Source organism: Cloeon dipterum, chromosome 3 (genome assembly GCF_949628265.1).
Source record: "Cloeon dipterum chromosome 3, ieCloDipt1.1, whole genome shotgun sequence".
Lineage (NCBI taxonomy): Eukaryota > Metazoa > Arthropoda > Insecta > Ephemeroptera > Baetidae > Cloeon > Cloeon dipterum.
The window spans coordinates 23,026,270-23,046,679 of NC_088788.1; the positions used below are offsets into that span (position 1 = coordinate 23,026,270).

The following is a 20,410-nucleotide window of genomic DNA, read 5'->3' on the forward strand; positions in this document are numbered from 1 at the left end:
GGCCGAGTGAAGGAGGTCAGATGTTAATCAATGCACACAAAAAAAATATTTATATGTCTGATACTCGCAGTCATCATGTGTCATCTAATTGTTCATTTCTAGGCAAAAATCATGAAATAAAAAAATATATTTTCAATAAGAAGTTTATTGATTCACAACACAAGTGACAAATTTAAAGATAGCATAATATCAATTTGAGAAGAAAATGTTAAATTTAATATACAAAGTACAAATCAGTCTGGAGAGTAAAAATATAATAATCAAAACGCTGTGCGTCGGTATTGAACGACTAACTAAATCGACGTATTTACAGATTGACTAGTCAATTACACTATTCATCCATTGCTTTCCTTAAAATTACACAAAAACCAGAAACCGTTTGCCTACTCGTAGACTAGCATGCAGAACAAGAATTGGACTATTCTATATCAAAGACTAGAGCTGTTCACTCTGTTTAAAATAGTTTGTCTATTGTTCAAAACATATATTTTTTACAATTCGGAGGGTTCAAATAAGGGGAGAATGAAGGAATCATAATTAATTTCTGAATCCTTTCAAATGAGTTATTTACACGATTTCCTAGCTACAATGTTTAAGTACCAGTTTACCGCAATAGATCTCAGTTAAATAACATGAGAATTTTTTTTTATCTAAAATTGATGTATAAAATCCACTTTAAAATATTTCACCATTTTCAGACTAAGAACACAAATTTAATTAAATATCCTTTTAGCAATTTAATTGCAATGCTTTCACGACTGACATTATAAGGCACATTTGGTCATAAGCCAATACCTAATACGAATTTTAAATTTTTAACAATAATGTTACATCTTAGGAAGAAGCCACAAATTCTAGTCGCATTTAATTTTAGGTTAGTCACTTTTGGCATTATAACTGGAAGCTATAAAAATATAAACCCGTATATTGGTCATCATTTGGTAGTATTAAAACTGATTAAATTAATGAATTAATTCTGATTTTAAATACTGTTATATTAAGTGCCTAACAAGCATAGGCAGAATTTGTTTAGACTTCATTATGATGTTTTGCTCACAGCATCACACTGATTTTTCTCCGATAACATTTCTCATATTAGAATCTACTTAAAATTATAAATACGATAAATACATAATATCTGCTGGCATAGCTGAATATTCAGATTGGTCAATTGTTTTAAAAATTTTAACACAAAAATAGGAGCAATTTTTGAGAATTTCATTTCAATAAGTCAAGTTTCTAAATTACCCCTTTGATTTATTTGATTCAATAACCGCAATCACGCTGTAAATTAGTGCAGTCATCCCACTGCGAGAACCTTATTAGGGAAGATAGATCAAGAGCATACAAGAATAATAATTAATCTGAATTGTGCTCAAGCCATAATTCCAACATTCCTAGTCTGGCTTGCTAGGTGCATTCCGATGTGACCAGAATGGGTAAACACCGGCCGAATGCCTTCCCCGCCGGAACACAGTCCTGCAGTCTCAGGTCGTGGCGACGGCGGTGAAGACCCTCCAGAACTGCTGCCACTGCTGCTCGAAGCCTCCTGTGTTCTATTCAGTTTCATGCAAGAGGACTCCTCGTGCTTGTAAAGATACGACTTAAGGGCAAAGGCTTTGCCGCAGCGACCGCAGATGAAGGGTTTGGTGTTTGAATGCGTCTGTACGTGCGCCCGCAGATTGGACTTGTCGGCGAAAGCTTTGCTGCACACGTTGCATCGGAATGGCTTCTCCCCTATATAAACAAAGCGATTTATTCAATTAAATGAGCCAAGCAATTTTTTATAAACTTTTTAACATCTAGAATTAAAATTTCAAAATAAAAATAATTTGTCGGCCTAATATTTTATTTCTTAGTTAAAAAGTTGTCTATGAGTAATCACTAATTGTGCAAATGGCATAATATAATAATCTATTCAATTTCTCAAAAGTAATTAATCACACCCTGTTATAAAAACTGCAAATCATTATCATATTCAGGAGAAATTAGGAGTTTTTGTAGCATTGTAGAAAACAAATCGCTGAAACTCACGATTCAAATAATAGTATGAGAAGCATACGTTTCACAAATTTCCTTAATGAAATAAACCAAGTTGAGGAGAGAATACATAATTAAAAGTCTCTATGACCCACCTGTGTGAGTTCTTATGTGTCCCTGAAGCAGCCATGGCCTGGAGAAGCACTTGCCACAAAAGGGGCATTTGCAGCCCTGGTTGTGCGTGCGGACATGCATTGAATAAGCCGGCATTGACACGTAAACTTTGTCGCAATGAGGACACCGCCGAGCCTTCTTGTCCTCAAGGGAGCGGTGAGTTTGACGGTGCCTTGCAAGGTTGCTTGATGTGCTGTACCTACGAATAGAAAAGTTGCGTTTAGTACTCAAAGGAAAAATACCGAATCGAGCAGAAGGACGCAAGATAATTACCTTTTGCCACAGTCAGGACAGCCGTGGAGGTCAGGGTGCAACAGGCTGACTTCTGCCAGTTGAGTCAGGTTGTAGAGGCTCTCTGGATCATCCCTGATTGGCACCCTGGGTATCTCGACACAGGGTGGGGACGGTGGTGAAACAGGAGTGGACGTAGAACTCTTCGAAAGGTCTTCCGGAAGATCAGGGTAGGGATCAGGTCGTTCTGGAATGTGGTGCTGGCTCACGAGTACAGGCATGGTGGCTGGTTGCTCAGGGTACAACGGAAGGTGAAGCTGCGGGGTGGTGGCGTGCTGCTCAGCGAGACTCACAGTTCGCTCAGGACTGCTCTCTGGAAAAATAATTAAGACTGAACGTGTAGTTGACGTTGTAAAATCTATGGACGAAAATATGCTCTTTGGTATGCTGCAAATTTTAATAGCTTAATATAACACTTTTTCGCCGAACAAAAGGTCGTTTGTGAGTTGTAGAAGCACGATCTTTGAAGTTGAAACAAAACCACCGGCTGCTGTTGCAGCAAAAGGAGCAAAGCTATGCGCGGCAAGAATCTCATTAGTTTACGTCTCGGGCATAAAAATAGAACCTGATATAAACTTTCGGAATTTCGACCTCGGCGCAAGCTCGCACTTTCTTAGAAATGGGATTGAAATGCCAGAAGGCTCTCTCAGGTAAACTTCACACAACAATTCCTTTTTTACTCAATTTTATAAACAAATCGCCAGAGCTTCCTTTTTGTGCATGTCTGATCCGGGATGTCTGTTTGCCGTCTAAACACTCTGATGACATGATTGTAGTCAAAGAATAAAATAGTTAAATACGCTTGTAGCCACTGCACAATGCTAAACAAGAAATTCGCACATACACCGCAATTAAACCACTTAAAAGTTGTTACGCGCAAAACTAAATAACTCTATACAGCAGACAGCGGATGCAGCTCAGCGAGTTGTGTGTGCGTAAATTATAAAATGCGCAGCAGACTCTCTGGTCGTGGACACAGAAGGGGCGGCTAATTGGAATTTGTTGAGTTAGCAAGGTGGCTTTTGGGCAGAGTGCCACGAAAGATCTAGCAAGTTGCGCGTCTCGGGCAACAAGTGGATTGAAAATAAGGCGTCTGCATTTTTGGGCCACTGCCATTTGAAACAGCCCTCGCGCTAACCGGTGGCCTCCACCAGTAAACACCATAAAATACCGCGGATTTCCTTCAGTAAAGGCTACACAGACACAAATGAAAATTAACCGCATGAAACTCAGCCAATTTAGATTAAAGGGGACACTTAAAATCTAAATTCAATGTTAAACCTTATTCTAACCGCATTATTAAGAATTTCATAGCTCATCTTTTTTATTATTAATTTTACGAAAAATTTTACAATTTCAAAAGCTTAATTATAGCTTGAAGTCCTTGAACATCGTTCGCTTTGGCCAGAAAAATGCGTCTCAACTCGAAACAAAATTAATTCACTAAGCGGGGCGCACGTGTTGCGGTTTTTGCATTCTTGATCTTTGGAAACGCTGCAGGCCGAGCACATTTCATTGCCAGTAGCAGGGCTCGCACGCGCGAGACCATATTTTAATTAAAATGCACTGTGCCGCATCTTGATAGAGGCAGCTTACTGACTAAGAGGTCTCGCTAATGAATTTCGGCGAGCGCGCGGCGCGCCGTTTCATATCAAGATGAGTCGTCGCCGGTTGCTTCCTCCAAAGCAGAGAGAGAGCCATGTGCTGGCAGGCGCCTCAAAATAGACCACCGCGCGAGTGCGAGGAATGAGACGACGGCGGCGTCGGCCACCTGACTCCGACTCTCTGCGCTTTTCCCTCTTGGACAGAAATACACCTTGGTGAGCCATGCACCACTGATGGATATTTCGGGACGCGAACGCCAAACTCGTCGAGTGCTCCAAACACCGCGGCCTCCTGTTCGCTGCACCTGTTTGTCCGAGACACGTTTTTTTATTGTACTCGCGCCCATCATTAAGGGAGAGACTAATTCTGGTTATTTCCTGCTGCTTTTAGGTTTGTCACTTTGAAGGGGACATAGTTTGACTCCTGGTCCACGTATCTTAGCAGTCACTCGTACTTCTTTAGCTTTATCGAAAAATATACAAAAATTAAAATGCAATCTGAAGTAAATTTTATGCAGGTGACGTATAATGTTGTGTGGGTACGAATCATATGAAGATCGTCACTTCCCTGTCATTCTCATCAAAAATATTTTGAAAACATCCAAAATAAAAAATTTTGAATTTACGTACCAGGGAAGATATTCTCATGCAACACGTCAATGATTTTATAATTTCTCGCTTTGGTTTGTTTTGAACGAGAGTGCCCTTACAAGTAAATACAAGTGTGAATACAAATGTATTTTGGTTTTCTCAACCTTTATTTTTAATGTTGGTTTATTTCTTAATGAAGCTATACACCAATCCCAATTTTAACTGTGGCTCGATTTTTCTTTACATCAATTGAAACATTAAAGTCAGAAGTTCGGGCGAGTAAATGTTAGTCACTCACGAGAAGCACACGTCTGCTGGTTTTTTATTTTATTTTCTAGCTGCATATGTCTGCTTGATTTCTGGTGTTCATGACCTTACCACTTATGAAGTTATTCATCCCACGTCTCAAAAGAATTCTCAGATGACATAGTTAGAGTTTTACACCGGAATTTTATGCAGCGTGAAAAATGTGAACGCATGTCATAGATGCATAAGCTTAAAAAACAACGACGATCTCACGTGAGAGTATTTTATACTCGAAATCGCTTGCCGACGAAGGAGAAATTCCCTCTTTTTACGAGGCGCAGCTCGCGCGCCAAGACTCACTTAGGCTGGGAAAAGTGCAATAAAGTGGTGCCTGGGCGCAAACGACGACGACGAAACGCATGGGCAGGCGATAAAGCAAGCCAAGAGGGGGCCAGATTTGTTATCCTAGACATTAAAACGAGCTCTCCCTGCCGATATACGTGCAATGCGACACGCAGCTGATTTTTTTTGTTATTTTTAAAAGGAGTGATCAGCAGGACCTAAAATAGAAAATTGAATAGATGACGGCCTTTAATTTTTTTATCCACATAGGTTGAATTTTGGTTTTTATGTCTCCAAATATATGCCATTCTCATACTATGTATCATTCTAAACAAAAAAACTGTCAAGCTAAGACTGAGCAAAGCATTTTATACAAATTAAAAATAAAATGTCTGCAAAGATTTTGCTCTCGCCTCCCAATTTAAAAAGCGATTTATTAGACGCCACTTAAGAACTTCTGTTCACTTAAAGGCAGCAATCCAATTTGTAAGAGCAGATTTCAGCTTCTCGAAAACTGGTCCATTATTTTCGTTTCCCCCCGCTGAGGCAGCTTTCTCAAGTGTCTCGCACGCCCGCCGATGACAAGAAAAGTATGCGTGCACCCCTCGAGGCGCATTTCCCCGATTTTAATTTGCTCTCTTACGCCGTCTGCCTGCAGGAGAACTGGCGCGGCGTATCATCCTTGCCGCTAAAAATAATCGCGTGTGTCTGTGGAGCACACTCAGTTGGTCTCTCGTCGAGTGAGCGCGGCACGCGTGTCACAAAATGTGCCCCGTGCGCCGCTTCAAACAAGATTTACATGTGGCACATGGAACAGCATTTGCATGACGTCAGCCACCAAATGCCTGTGTTTTAACGCCACTGTGTGAGTGCGCGCGACAAAAATGACTCTAGAAGGAAAATAAATGGCGTGCGCCGGAAGACACGTCCTGTCCTGCTTAGGTGCTCTCTATACTCGTTTGGAAAGGGGTGGTTCGAAGACGGTGTTGCACCCTCCCTTGAAATCACTCCCCGAGAGTGTTGTTTGGAACTATTACGCCGCCGACAACCTCTTGCTTGCGTGCAGTGTTGATTCGGGGTGATGCAATATTTTTTCAACGACCAGCTTTTATCGTACAGTTTGAGGAAGAGTTTATTTTTCATTAAACTTCACGAAAGCATCTCGTGGACTAATTTTTTTTTTATGAGTTTGTGTTAAAGTTTGTTTTTAATTTTTGAGCATGGGATTTTTTTAAATATAAAAGCTGATTTTATTCAGAGAGGTCTTGAATTCTCTTTTCCAACTCAAAATTTGACTTTGATGAAGAAATATCCACATTTGAACAATGTATTAAATTTCTGATAATAATCTTGAGTTTCAGCGATTCTGCACACACCCCAAATGCCTGCCGTTTCTCCATTATTATGATTTTTGCAGATTTTTATGTGTATGGGGGCATGGTTTGTTTTACCTGATTGAGATCAGAATTAAATATTTTATCAACGATTCTAATCCAATCGAGTTATTTCAAAGGAAAAAAACAATACATAGAGAATTTAATTAGGAAAATAAAAACAAAAATACATAATAATCGCATAAGTTGTGGACAAATCAGAAGACACTAACAGAAGCAATATTATTATCCTTCGAATCAATTAGATTATATTCAAATCTTACCTTCCGTGCCATTTTACACTATTCAAGATAAAAAATATTTTTAATCATGCTCTAATGTGTTTGCTTCTTCAATGTTTCAACCAAACTTACTTCATTTTATTATAATAATAACTTGAATAAAACATAATTTCGTGGATTGCATAAAAACATTCAAACTGTGGCTATTTAATACAGTTTTTAACGGATGCGGCAACTTTGTTGCGCCTGCACGAGAACCAGTTTGCAACCCGCGGGGCATATATGCAAAGCCGGTTGCGTCAGTCTTTGCAAACGGAGAGAACAGAAACAAACTAGCGTCCGGAATGACTAAACTGTATAATTTAAGCAGCAAAATCAAACGCAGAAACAGAGCAATCGTGCAAGCGACGTCGAATACTAACAAAGCAACAAGTGTGTCGAGGAACGACCGCAAAAACGTGCATTATTTGGCAGGGGCCCAGCAGCGATCGTTTGAAATGCTGGGAGATTGATCGCCTCGAGAGATATGCACTCACCTTTCTGCTCGACGGGGTGGTTGTTGTACCTTCGGTGGGTGATGAGGAAGGCCCGCGGCATGTCTCGGTGCTACTGCTATTGCAGATGCTGGTGGTGACGAGGTAGCAGACAAAGCCCGACTGAGTGAACAGAACGAGGCCGTGGGATGCAAAGCGCGTTAAATAAAGTCTCCCCCTTTGCCCGAGGTGGGGTAGCAGCACGAAGAGGAAGCTGCGGAGCCGGTGGGGCAGGTTGCAGACCAACTGGTGGCTGATTACTAGCGTGAATTTCACAGTGTTTTTAGCACTCTTCGCGATCTCGGCCAATAATATTTTTTATTTTTGGAATGCGGCTCATTGTTGGACTTGATAATTCTTTGCTTTTAAAGTTGAATTTCAACTGTTGGAACTAGCGTGAAAAATGTTATTTAACAGATAGCGAAAATACTACTGCATGTACACAGATTAATGGATTTTATTGAAATTAAAGAACAGTAATTTCAAATAATTACAAATGTGTTAAAAACGGCTTTAGGAAAGTGGAGACTATTTAATAAAGTACTATCTCTAGCATTGTGCTGTATTGAAGGGTAGAACTTTCATAGGATGCGTCAAATTTTCTCAATTAATTTGATTGCACTCATTCAGTCAGCAGAAAATGTGCACAGTCGAACGATTTTAACGGCGGGTGGTTCAGAATCTTCTTAAATAAGTTAACTCGTCTTTATTTGGTTTTGCAGGTGCGGGTCTTAGTAGGGGCCGAAACAGCTGCTGTATAATTATTACTAGAACGTTGGTGACAAATTTCATCTTCAATTTTTTTGCACTGGCCACAAACACCGGCGCCATTCCGATTTAAAAAAAAATCACTATTTGTATAAGTAAATCCAATATTTATAATTTTATGGGTATGTTAATATCTTTTTCGTCTACCATTAAGACCTTCTCTTGCGCAATTATTACTGGGGTGGTGTAGAACGTGCATGTGGCACACGTAAAATAATGAAAATAATATCTAAAATATCGCTTACAAGTCGCGCACATTAATAATATTTAAATTAAATGCCTTTCTTAGCACATGCCAGTGTATTGCAAAAAATAACAAGTAAAATGAGCAGAAGAATTATAAAAATGATTAACTAACTGAGCTGCGGGTTGATTGCAATTTTGGGTAACCTCTAGTCTCATTGAATAATCAATTCTGACCAAACAATCATTGAAAATTGTCATTTCATCTTGAGATTTATTTTCCTACTTAGCTCCTTCCAGGTTTTTTATATTATGTTCTATATTGACTGCTATCTACAAATATCCATTCAATACCATCTAAATATTGCACTATGTTAGAATGTTAGGGATATTTTTGGAGAGTAATCAACGTCGGGGGATTCGAAATTGAAAAAAATCGATATCAGTTGTCATAATTCTATATGGAATTTAATCTAATTTAGAGTGCAGAAGTAAGGCAGCTCAATGATATTCCGCCAGGCAGGGGGTGTGCGGGAGGACACGTGGTGCACACCTGCGTGGCAGACGTATGTCATGCCGGGAGGGGTCACGTGCACAACAGTGGCCACTGCGTGTTGCGATGCCCTTTCGCACGCGCGTGAACATGGTCTCGGTGGCTGTGCTGTTGAAAAAATCATTTCAATAAGTCAATCCCAGGGGGTTTGAGTGGCACATGCACAATGCTTGTTGTCTGGCAATATTATAATTAATTTGTGTGCATGATGAACGTTCATATAAATCAATACAATTCCAAGTATTCAATGTTCTATTCATTTAGAATACTCTGAACATACAATAAGGAAATGAATAAAAATACTTTAAAAAATATTTTTTTGAGATACATATTAAATCTGAAAATAAAATTGTTAAAACAAGACGTGGAAAACATTCCTCCTATTGGTTGTGGAATCTTTCTATTGCTTGTACAGGCAGGAAGTAAAAATTTAAAAATTGTTCAAGCAGGAGATGAATGAAATGAAAATTGCAAACCTGTTTTGTATGTTATTTTCGGTTAATCCCCGACCTCGTCAGCAAACCTGACCATGAAAATACCCAGCACCAGTCCTTCATCTGCGTACGAATTACTGAAAAATTTTTCCAAGGGGCGAGCGTGATTCTACCGATTGACCTTGCTTTTTTCCTCTATAGCACTGCATACTGCATACAATTATTTCTCTTTCTCTACTTCTCTGTTTGTCATCAATTTCAAACCACTCAACACAATGCAAATCTCAAGGCAAGTTTGTTGGTCCTGGCCGTCAACTGTTTTCTGATCAGATCGTACCTCAAAACAGCAAAATCACGCTCACGCAAGATGTGTGCCTGCTTTTTTATACTACCACGCAAGTAGTGCAGTTAAAACGATGTTAAATTGAAGATTTCTTTCTCCTTGATATATTTCCTCAGTGGTTCAGCCCTTCTTCTCGAAACACGACGCTAAAATTAGGAATTTGCGTAGTGATAGTAAAAGCAGTCCAGACACATCAATGGCAATTAAAGCTGTTGTCACGCTAATAAAGTGGAAATTCCGAAATGACGCATGGTGGAACCATTATCTATTTTCGGGCTTCCTCGTCGTTATAAATTGGAGTAGACTGGCTTAAAGCAAAAGAGAGGCCCAAATTGTGTCGCTTAGGTGAACATTTTTGCTTAAAAATGTTTGATAAATGATGAAAAACTGAACAGTAGACGTATATTGTCTGACAGTAGGAGAAGTGAATCGTCGATGAAACTATATTTTTTTCTCAATAAATGACTCAAAGGAGGTTTCACCCCTTGACATCGATAATTAACAAAATTATTGAAGCATGTTTTAATTTTTATTCTGATTTATTCAACATTAAGATTCAATCTCTTTTGAAGACACAGAAGCTGAGGCAAAATTTCCGCTTGTGCCAGACACAATATTGCCGCAAGGTGCACCTTGCAGATGTGTCTGGTCGGAAGCGAAAAGAAATGCCTCCCTCGTTGCAGACACAATCCCACATGCACACCGGATTTATGCTAAAAATGGACAAAATTAACATCCGTGCCCGGAAAAGAAAACACTGCTTAGAGCCGGTGTTCCACGCACATACACAAACTGCATTTAAGGTTGGCGCGAAGTCATTAGCGGCACGTGCTGTGGGGGTGACTTTAAGGAACAGGGTGCAGCTGCACTTTTGCCCCGACGGCACGCAGGCGGATCGCCCTTTAAACCCGCCTTTGGCGACCGCCCGACCACGTGGCGCATGTATTTGTTGCTTTCTGCAGCGAACACAAGTGCGCACATTAGATTTTATTTTCGTCTGTCGCGCGAGAAAAGATGTTTCCCCTTTTTATTTGAATGCTGCAGACTCACGCGCGCAGATGCTCCCTGTTTGCACATTATTTTTGTATCCGCGTCCACGCCGGGTGAGCAGATAATTTGTTGAGCCCCCGTGTTCTTCTGCCAGGTTCCAACATGTTCAGTCTCGGAAGATAATTGCTCGTAGAATTACTTGAAAACAATTTTCCCCGCAGCACACCATGAAGCGGTAATTCAAGCTGATTAACCTTCTTCAACAACTGTATTTATAGCGATGAGTTTATAGTTTTTGGCAATTCATAGACGGTGAATCACTTTGTTGGCTAGTGGTTTTGAAGCAATATGGTACCATGATGTGTCTGTGACCTTTCGTGTTGTGCAACCGAATGCAAAAGTTTTGAACTAAACAATATCGACACCCTGTAAGCAAAAGGACCTCGTATTTTAATGAAATTTGGTAAAGGTGCTGCCCATCTAAAAATTTCAAATCGAAATTAAACGAATTGCCTACTTTACAGGGGCTCAGTTTGCAATTTTTCAAAAACGCAAAAAAATATCAGTGATTCGTAACTTTGGTTGTTTGAGGTAATTCAAAAATGTTGCCGTCTTAAATTTTCTACGCTAGACACCCAATGACTTTCTCAAAGTGACCAACCTCTTAGATAAAAGGTTAAGTTCACTAAAATTAAATCAAAAACTTTCCTAACTTTCCTCTATGCCCTAGTACATGAAATTTTTAAAATTTGAGACAGTCAAAATATGATCGATTTACGTGATAAAATCATTTAAAATTGCTAACTTTTATCCCCTTTGAAGTTAGTAATTCTTTTAATTTCAACCTGAAATTTTCATATGAGCCTCTATTCCACTAGGGCCACAGCTCTACCAATATTCATGAAAATTCGAGGCCTTGCAATTGTTTAGTTCAAGCCAAAATTAAATGAAACTTCTTGTGACTTGTTTTGGACAAAGCAAAACGTCAATAGGTCTAAATCAAATACTCAATTTAAAAATTGTTCTTAAAAAGGGGCTGCACCACTTAATTCTGGGTTTTATTAGGAAAGAAAGGGTTTAAAATAGTGTCTAACGACAACTCGTAACATTCAAACTATGAAAAAGGCTCTCCTTTCGTGGATCTTAAACTTGGATGGGCGTCTGAGAGTGAAAAATTGAAAGGAACATTATCTCACACGTTCTCGCATGGGACAGCAGCTCTATAATTAGTTTAGATAAATATCTTCTCTACATATGTTGATATTTACTGTTTTTACAATTGAATACTCTCATGTTGCTGAGTACGACGATTCGGAGAGTTCGTTTATATTTGCAATGGAGCACATGTGCTTCTAGCGAAAATAGATTTTTATGAATCTTGACCTCAGGCAGAGAGTAGAGACTGTTAAAACTGAAGGAGTCGGGTTCAGTTATATGCTCTTAACCGCAGCAACACGGATAATTCAAATTTTATGAGCATGCTTCTAGGATTTCTCAAGTGCGTACATGGTGATGTACTAAAATATTGAAACACGTGACGCTATGCCAACAGTGTGTAAATGCAGGGGTGAAATCCTGGAAGTGAAATGTGTGCTGTGAACCTAATTAAGCAGGAAACGGAAATAGTGGCTAAGTGAACGTAATGATAATAAAGTAGAGTGCAGCGCGCGTGGATCAGGGATGCTGCGCTAGCTGAGAACACGCACCCCTTTCAGGCCAATGCGCACTGGCTATCAATTTTCCCACAGCATGAAGCTCGCTTCCTTCTCACCTTTTAGGTGGGAAAAATCCCGAGGAATCACATGCGTTTTTATTTAAGTAAATATATACTCAGTAAATAATTTTGTGCTCGGAGACCTCCTTAAATGTTGCTTAAATACTAGAGCAATAATGCGAACAGTTAACAAAAAAGACAGATAAAAATTAATTTAAAGAGACTAATTTTTAATGAATTATCAAATCACAAAATAAAACAACACTGCCTAGACCAGAATAAAAAGTGACTCAGGAATACTTAATTTTGACGGAACGGAGCTAAATAAAAACCAGATACGACTTTTAAATTTAAAAAATTTATTTTTACGTGATTAACGTGATTGATATTGGCTTCCTGTTTAAATTTCTTGGGTGCCTCATCAAATAATCAACATGTGGCCTCTCGCATCGCGCCGAAAGCAAAAAATGTTGAGAGATGATCACCTTAAGTCAGTCGGATGTGCGTCTGGCGCTCTGCATATCAGCTTGGTTTTAGCTTTTGAGTGCACCGACTGTGCTTCCGTTCATTTTTTCATCACTATTCCTTCAACATGTCTTAAATCGCCACCGCGAAACAGTCAGTCGCGTGCAACACGTGTGGACCCAGCGTGCAAGTTTCTATGTCAACCAAAGGAAACTGGGCCTCTATGTTAATGGAAACTCTAAACTTTGACAACGCATGAATGACTGGTTTCATTTTATCAGAAAGACCTACGCAACCTGGTGAAATTATTTTATTTCTAGAAAATTTGCGCGAAACTGGCAAATTGAGTCTGAACCTTGCAATGCATTTTGCTTTGAATATGAATAACCTAAATAACTATCTGTGTTGAAAGGGAAGACCAGAACGCGATGCCGCACACACATGTTAATCCTGCGGCTTTAGGATTCGGGTCATTTAGTGGTTTTCCGAGATTTCCTCATCTCTATCGATTCAAAGAGTGCCATTTGCTGCCAGCTGTGCATGAATTAAATGCCTCCGTGGCAGCAGTAAGCAGGCAAACAACACCCGCGCAGGATGTTTAGGAGGAAGCGGCGATTACATATTTATACACGCACATGGATGCTGGAGGAGATGCAGGCGCATGGCACCGCGTCGCAGCCCTCACTCAGCTGTAGTGGCCAGATCATTGCAATAAATCACGCCTTTGCTATTTTAATACATGGGATAAAATGGTTTAGCGACATTTATTAAAAAAAATAAACGAAACGAAAAATCACTAGATATTTTTAGTATTTACAAAGTGCACGCTAGGAGAAATTATGCATTTAAAGTATTTGCGAACATCTCAAACAAAACTCATGATTAAAATAATATAAAAATCGATAAAAATATATTTCATTTCTATACACACAGCTCACAATATATTTTTAGCTTCAACATTATTTACTAAATGGGTGTCGCGTGTTTTTCCCGAATTTGGAATGCCTAATATAATGTTGTTCTGAAAATGTTTTGTCCAAAAATATCAAATGGGGAGTTTGGAATGCCCGAAAATGTTACTCGGTGTCTTCCTTAAAAGAAAATAACGGCACGATAAAACTTTATTTGCGAAAAAGGTTCTTACAGTGCTTCCAGCTAATGCATGAAGGTTTTCCCCTTATTGAAGAAAGGGTTTTGAAACTTGAATATCGCCGGAGGAATATTTAGTGTTTAGAAAAAACATAGAACAAAACAGCATTAGATTTTTCGCAGCAGCTATATAATGAGTTAATATCAAAACCAGTAACAATAAAAAACATATTGCTATATTTAATCTATATTTAACTAAAACAAACTTTAAGCAATCTCAGGGACATTACTAAGTGAGTCAGATAACCAGGACCTTCAACCTTCGAGTTTAGGATTTTAGGAAATAAGATTTCTAGAGAGAAAAATCGGAAAATTCATAAATATACTTGATATCTTGACAAACTCATATATATAAGAGCAGTTTTCGGGAAAGTCATTTTGTGCATTTTTTGTCTGTTTTCGGGCACTTCACACATCATATAAACTAATTTTCGGGCATTCCATAATGAGACTGTTTGGGGAATTGCAGTTTCATGCTAAACCAGGCGTAACGCAATTAATATGGGTACGCAGTATGTAGTATTGTATTCTTGTAAGGCACACATGGCTATTATTGCGTATTTATTTGTTTAATTTAAAGCACCCTTTATATTAAACTTACTTATGAAAATAAAGTAAACCGTTGCTGTCACTGTTTAATTATTAATAATATATTTATTGTATCTTTCTCGTGATTAAAAATAAAAATATTACCAAAATTGGTTCCAAAAGTACAACAGAGAGCCGCTAGAGGCGCTGTTAACCCGACACAAGTGTCTGCAGGCTTGGAAGGTAAACAACGGGATCGTCGCCGGACTGAATGAGTGGCTGAGTCGTTGACCCTGGCCACGAAGAACTCATACCTGGAGAGTGAACTGACTGAGAGACATGCAATCCGCAAATAAGAGCGTATTCGTGGCCTATTTTCTATGGCTTGTCGGGGGCTTGTTTGGTCTGCACCACCTGTACCTGCGGAGGGACCTGCAAGCCTTCCTCACCGCCTCCACCCTAGGTGGCTACTTCGGCGTCGGATGGCTTAGAGACCTGGTTCGCATTCCTGAGTACGTGTCCGACTGCAATGAAGACAAGGACTACCTCGAGAAGCTCACGACACGGTTCAAGGAACACGCTAAGGTGATTTTAACTTAATTTCAGGTGGATTTTGTGTCAAAATTTGTTAAAAAAAATATTGGTGGGCATTGTGTGCACATCATCCTATTAGGAATGATGCATGTACCGTTAGATTACACTAGGCGCTTTCTGAATGGTTACCACTGATTTTATTTTTCTGTCGTGTACGAATCAGGTGGAAGCAAAATTTTTAGATATCTGCATGGCAAAATGATAAATAATAGTTATTCTCTTTATCGGTCTTGTGTTAAATGATTTACATAATATAACATTCAACATTAATCGTACTTACGTGCAATATTTCATAACACTCATCTACCACATACATAATTTAGTTCTGGCACATAGATATAAATATTATGAAGAACATCGGACAATAAAATACGTTTAATTTTTACTTTGGTTTAAATATTTATAAATTTCCTATTAACAAGTGAAAATTTAAGTAATCTTTATTACCTGTTGCTTTTGTTTTATAGCCTCTCTGATCCTTTCAAATTTGCTAAACATTTCTTTAAAAGCTTATCTAATTGGTGATAAGTAAAAGATATTTTTAAATATTTCAATTCGGCACCTGCTAAGTATAAAACATTATATTGATAATCATGCACCGCAGATACCATGCTAAATTTGAGAATTCTGAAACAAGAAAAATGCCAAAACTGTATTACGCAAACATGAAAAACAAAAAGTTACTTACACCCCTTCCACCAAGCAAACACACCTTGACCTGTACTGCCTGTTCTGGATAATTCAACCATCAGCAGCTATTACTTGCTTTGGAGAAAATTCACTCATGTATAATGGGACTAATGGGAGCGCCAGTGATGAGGCTTCAATTACTGTGCTGATGAATGAGTTTTCTGGTAGAGCAATACATTCTTGTTTGAAAAAAAGAGTTATTAGGTCTTGATCTACATTTCTGAATTTATTTAGAATGGGCTCTAGTTTATTTTCCCCGTACATTTGTTCCCTAGAAAGTGCAATACAATTTTGTCGGTGGAAAGTTCAGAGATGTTGATTACACCTTCCCATGTTTTGTACTCTAAACCAGCTTTAAACCTACTTTTTCAAATGGCATTCGATCAAACAAAACTTAAATGTTACGAACACAAGTTTTATCAACTCAAATCTGAGAATTGGTGAACCAGTTAATCGCTCGCGAGTGCAAGCACACCTGATAGCGGTGGTGAGCAAACCTGAATTCGCACACCTGGCTTATATTCTTAATTTTCTAATCTGGTGGTACGTTTTAGGGCATAACCAATTTAATTTATTGTCGTTTCAACGGGTAAACTGTTCCTTCTCTTCAAAGGTGCTAAACTGAATATAAATTCATTTTGCAGCCACCTTTCTCCAGCATCCGCTTCATGAGCATGGTGCTCGTTTCGTACATATGGTCATGTATTTTCTGGATGGCCATTCCAGAGGACGAAGTCGGTGGCATCAACTTCAGGCCTCTGATCTACTTGACACCCATTCCTTGCGCCCTTGGTAGGTCTATTTAATCGTTAATATCATCCTTTAATGTCTTTTACTTACAAACAATTGCAGGAGTCTGGGCTGTTGGCAACGTTGGACGTGAGAGAGGCGCCATTTGGTGGCCCCTTGGGATTGCATTTGCTACAACTCCAGTTCTGTGGTTCTGGGATGATGGCACCTGGTTCACAGCTATGACCTTCTGTAGCAGCTTTGGCTTTGACACCCTAGCTAAACAGTGGAGGAAGACCTACCCCAAAAAGAGATCCCTGAGAAGGTTAGTTTGATTGATTCCTCCAGTTGTTAACATTTGCTCCCTCCGTTTTTATTTGCTGAGAAATTCTGGTTTTTCTAGTGAGCTTCTATTTCAATAATTAATTTTATAGAATTCAATTAATTTTAAACTCCTTATGTATGATGGAGTGTAAAATGTCCTGATTCGTTCACCTAAAATTTTACTAGGTAAAATTAAGTAATTTAATTTCCTCTTTTGCGTCAACTTATGGAAATGCATTTTTAGCCAGAACTGTAATGTGTACTTAGCTTTTTGGTCATAGAACGTCCTACCAAAAAGGCTTAAACAATATTTAGGTGATTTATTCAACGAATGTTTCCTAATTCTAGTCGGATCCTGGTTCTGAGCTTCTGCACCCTACTCTACTGCGGCTTATTCACAAGCTACTTGTACTTCAATGGCAAAATTACTGACAGTGATGGCGAGGAGATCAAATTCCAAGATGCAGTGCATCACTTCTTCACCTCTCCCTGGTGGTTGGACCTGAAACAGTCTCTGGTCGACACTTGGACGTTTGCTCAACATCATGGCTGGGCAGAAGTTTGGAAGCAAATAATAGACCTCTCTGATCCTCATGGAGAAATAAATGCTCATAAGGTGGGTTTTCCAAGTTAACCTTAATTTTAATTTACAGTTGAATTAAATAATTGAATGGTCTTTGGTCATAAAACTTCAAATTAGTATGAGGTAAAGGATTTTTTTTATCAAATTTTATTCATCAAGAAGAATTAAAAATTACTCTCATTTTTGGCAGGTACTCGGCGTCAGCCAAACTGCAACTCAATCTGAGATTACGGCCAAATGGCGTGCACTGTCAAGAGAATTCCACCCAGACAAGGTGAAGGATGAATTGGAAAGGAATAAAGCACAGGAAAGGTTCATGGAAATACAACAGGCCTATGAAGTTCTCTCTAAAATGCGGTCGAAACGAACGGCCAAGAACAAAAAATCCATTGACTTGTGATTTAGTTGAACGACTGATCTGCAGGTACTATTCTGTGATAGTTCCTTTCGAGCAAATCTCACTATATTCCATTTTTCGGCCAAATTTTTAATAATATTTAGTTCTACGATGACGCACAGTTTACTAATCAAAGTTTAGCCAGATTTGGCTCCTTAAATGAGCCATGTGTCTTCATTTAAATTGTAATATTAAGTGATCTGACAATTGTAATATTGCTGTTGCTATGTGTTTTATAGCTAAGAAATATAAGAGTGTTTATCTATGAACATTCCGAAATCAGACACTAATGTCGCAAAATGTAATATTTTATAAAGGAAATTTTGAATAAAAACTTTTATTCTGTAACTTATAACTTTGTTTTAATCATTTATGATCACATTGGCCATAGATATTGAATAGCAGGAAGACAAAAGTACAACACCAGATTCAAGAAAGGAGTGCAAAAATTGTGGCTGTATTTTAATAACAATTAGTCGTGAATTCTTTCAGGGAAACATCAATTGAAAGCATAATATATAAGCAAAAAGCTCAAAAAAGGTTTGGAAATCATAATAGATAAAAATTATAACAATTCTAAAGGCCTTTTCTTGTATAGGCTTTTATCTATGAAGTGGACTCGCAAACTGGGGCAAAAGATAATCTCCAAAAGCTTTTTAATCGAGTCATAGGAGATGCCAAGATTAAAATAATACTATTAAACAGGAAGAAGTGTTATAGAGCAATAGAAAAAAGTGACACTGCTGCATTTAAAGTTGAAGTTTAAAAAAATATTTTAAAATTCAATGCTGGTTACTTTGTATGGTGAACAACAATGAACTTGATTGGATTTAATTTTTATATTCCCAATATTGTTATGTATTTTTATATGTTGGTGCATTTTGCAGGTGCTTGTGGTTTGTTGACTCGACACATAGCGCGGTAATTAGTAGCTATTCCTGGCTTATCGCCACCCAACTCACGTACACCCACCCCTATCAGTTCCTGCGTGCCCCCAGGGGAACGTAGAAATCAAAGCTGTGAAGGCCTATCCATTCATAATACCCCCTCATAAATCCCGTGTGATAATTAACGCCGTATTTGGTTCCAACCTTCATTTAGTTGAATCACATTAAGAGATAATAAAGCGAGGAAATTTTCATCTTCCGTCACACTCAAAGTTCATGAATTAAAAAATTACGACATAGGACTTAACTTATGAACCAAATACATGTACAGTATATATCTAATGGTATTTCAAAAATTTACAAGCTGAATTCCACAGCACAATCATCAGCAGAGGCCAATCTTCATTGCCAAGCCTTCAGCAAGAAATCACATGCTATCCAAGATGATAATTAGAGTGCTAACTATGAAATCATGTACACTGCACCATATGGAGCTCACTTTTCGGTCCGCGAGTTTGAATTCATTCGTACAGGAGGTAACGAATAAATTCCTCCTCCTCCTGCTATTTTTTCCGGCGGGCGTTGGCTGCCGATCGCTGCTGCTCAGCCTGGTCAGCGTCTGCAGAGCTCAACGCGGCCCCCGCGGGTGTCACCTGCACCTTCGGCACAATGAAGACTCGCGGGGTGAGGGGAGGGGTGGATGCGGGGGCCGGCGGCGGTGCCGCTGGCTCTTGGGGTGGGTGTTTGGACGCCTTGGACGGCGAGTCTTGGTTTGAAGGCGACGACTTGAAGGCCCTCTTCAGCTTGCTCTTCAGCCACGAGCCCCCGGAGGAGGAGGGGGGCGCTGCCTGCGGGGGGCACGCCTGGGCCGTAAGCTCCGGTTCGCTGCCCCAGCGGCCGCCGACGGCCGCGTTAGGGTGCGTTGCCCCTGCTCGCTCCAGCAGCCGGTGCCGAGAAAACTTGTCGATCACTTCGGCGCACATGTGGCGGCCGCAGTAGCGCGCCCATTGCTCCGCTCGGAAGCCGCGGCCGAGGTCTCGCAAAGCTGGCGATGCACCTGCAAGATCAATTTAGATGAATTAGACATCTTATGTACCATAAAAGGAAATTTCTCTTAGACGCACTTAGAGCTAGAGAGAGATGAAACTTAACTTTCCGCTCAGTTTATTTACAGCTCAGCGCGGCGAGAGATAAAATTTTGTTTTTGCAATCTTTTGCTACCTCTGTTTGCCACGTTTTACATTATTCACAGTTAAATTTTGCGCGTTATATGATTGTATTGTATTGAATACGCAAAAATATACATAAATTATGATTTGATATTATATTGATAATCTGGGAGTTTGGGTTCATGATTTAAATGATAAATCCTCACCTTTTGACACAACTGAAAAATTTTGGTTTTAATTTATACAACTTGCAGTTTAAAGGTTTATTCGGTTTATTAAAACTTGAATTAGTGATTTTATAAAGCAGGATATAAAAAAATAAAATAAGGAAAGGATGGAAAGAAATGTAAAACTGTGATCAAGTTAAAGATATTTCAAGGCTTTGTTTGCCATATATATAAATCCCAAGGAAAAAAGTTGAAAGAACTTTATTTTCCTATCGCACTCCTTTCTTTTCCTGGGTTAGTGTTAGTCGCAATCCTATTGAATAAAAACTCAATCTAGTTCCTTATTTCAATTAAATATAATAAGCTA

The 20,410-nt window shown here is 39.0% G+C and overlaps 3 protein-coding genes across 5 annotated transcripts in view; 1 reads left to right on the forward strand and 2 right to left on the reverse strand.

Annotated features, from left to right (window-relative positions):
* Positions 1-125: 125 nt before the first annotated feature.
* Positions 126-7,669, reverse strand: LOC135939947 (zinc finger protein SNAI2-like). Its single transcript, XM_065484573.1, has 4 exons — positions 7,380-7,669; positions 2,428-2,758; positions 2,136-2,353; positions 126-1,737 (listed from the first exon to the last, which is right to left on the reverse strand). The coding sequence occupies exons 1-4, from the start codon at positions 7,438-7,440 to the stop codon at positions 1,376-1,378; spliced, it is 972 nt and encodes a 323-aa protein (XP_065340645.1). The 5' UTR covers positions 7,441-7,669; the 3' UTR covers positions 126-1,375.
* A 7,043-nt stretch (positions 7,670-14,712) lies between these two features.
* Positions 14,713-18,175, forward strand: wus (TM2 and DnaJ domain-containing protein wurst). Its single transcript, XM_065484572.1, has 5 exons — positions 14,713-15,088; positions 16,432-16,579; positions 16,640-16,841; positions 17,189-17,456; positions 17,614-18,175. The coding sequence occupies exons 1-5, from the start codon at positions 14,843-14,845 to the stop codon at positions 17,821-17,823; spliced, it is 1,074 nt and encodes a 357-aa protein (XP_065340644.1). The 5' UTR covers positions 14,713-14,842; the 3' UTR covers positions 17,824-18,175.
* The window catches only part of LOC135939945 (photoreceptor ankyrin repeat protein-like), a 33,213-nt gene continuing 30,958 nt past the window's right edge, over positions 18,156-20,410 (reverse strand). For all 3 annotated transcript variants that reach the window (XM_065484571.1, XM_065484568.1, XM_065484570.1), the window contains exon 8: positions 18,156-19,764. In XM_065484571.1, the coding sequence (XP_065340643.1) occupies positions 19,271-19,764 (494 nt within the window). In that variant the 3' untranslated portion in view covers positions 18,156-19,270. The remainder of the gene's footprint in view (positions 19,765-20,410) is intronic.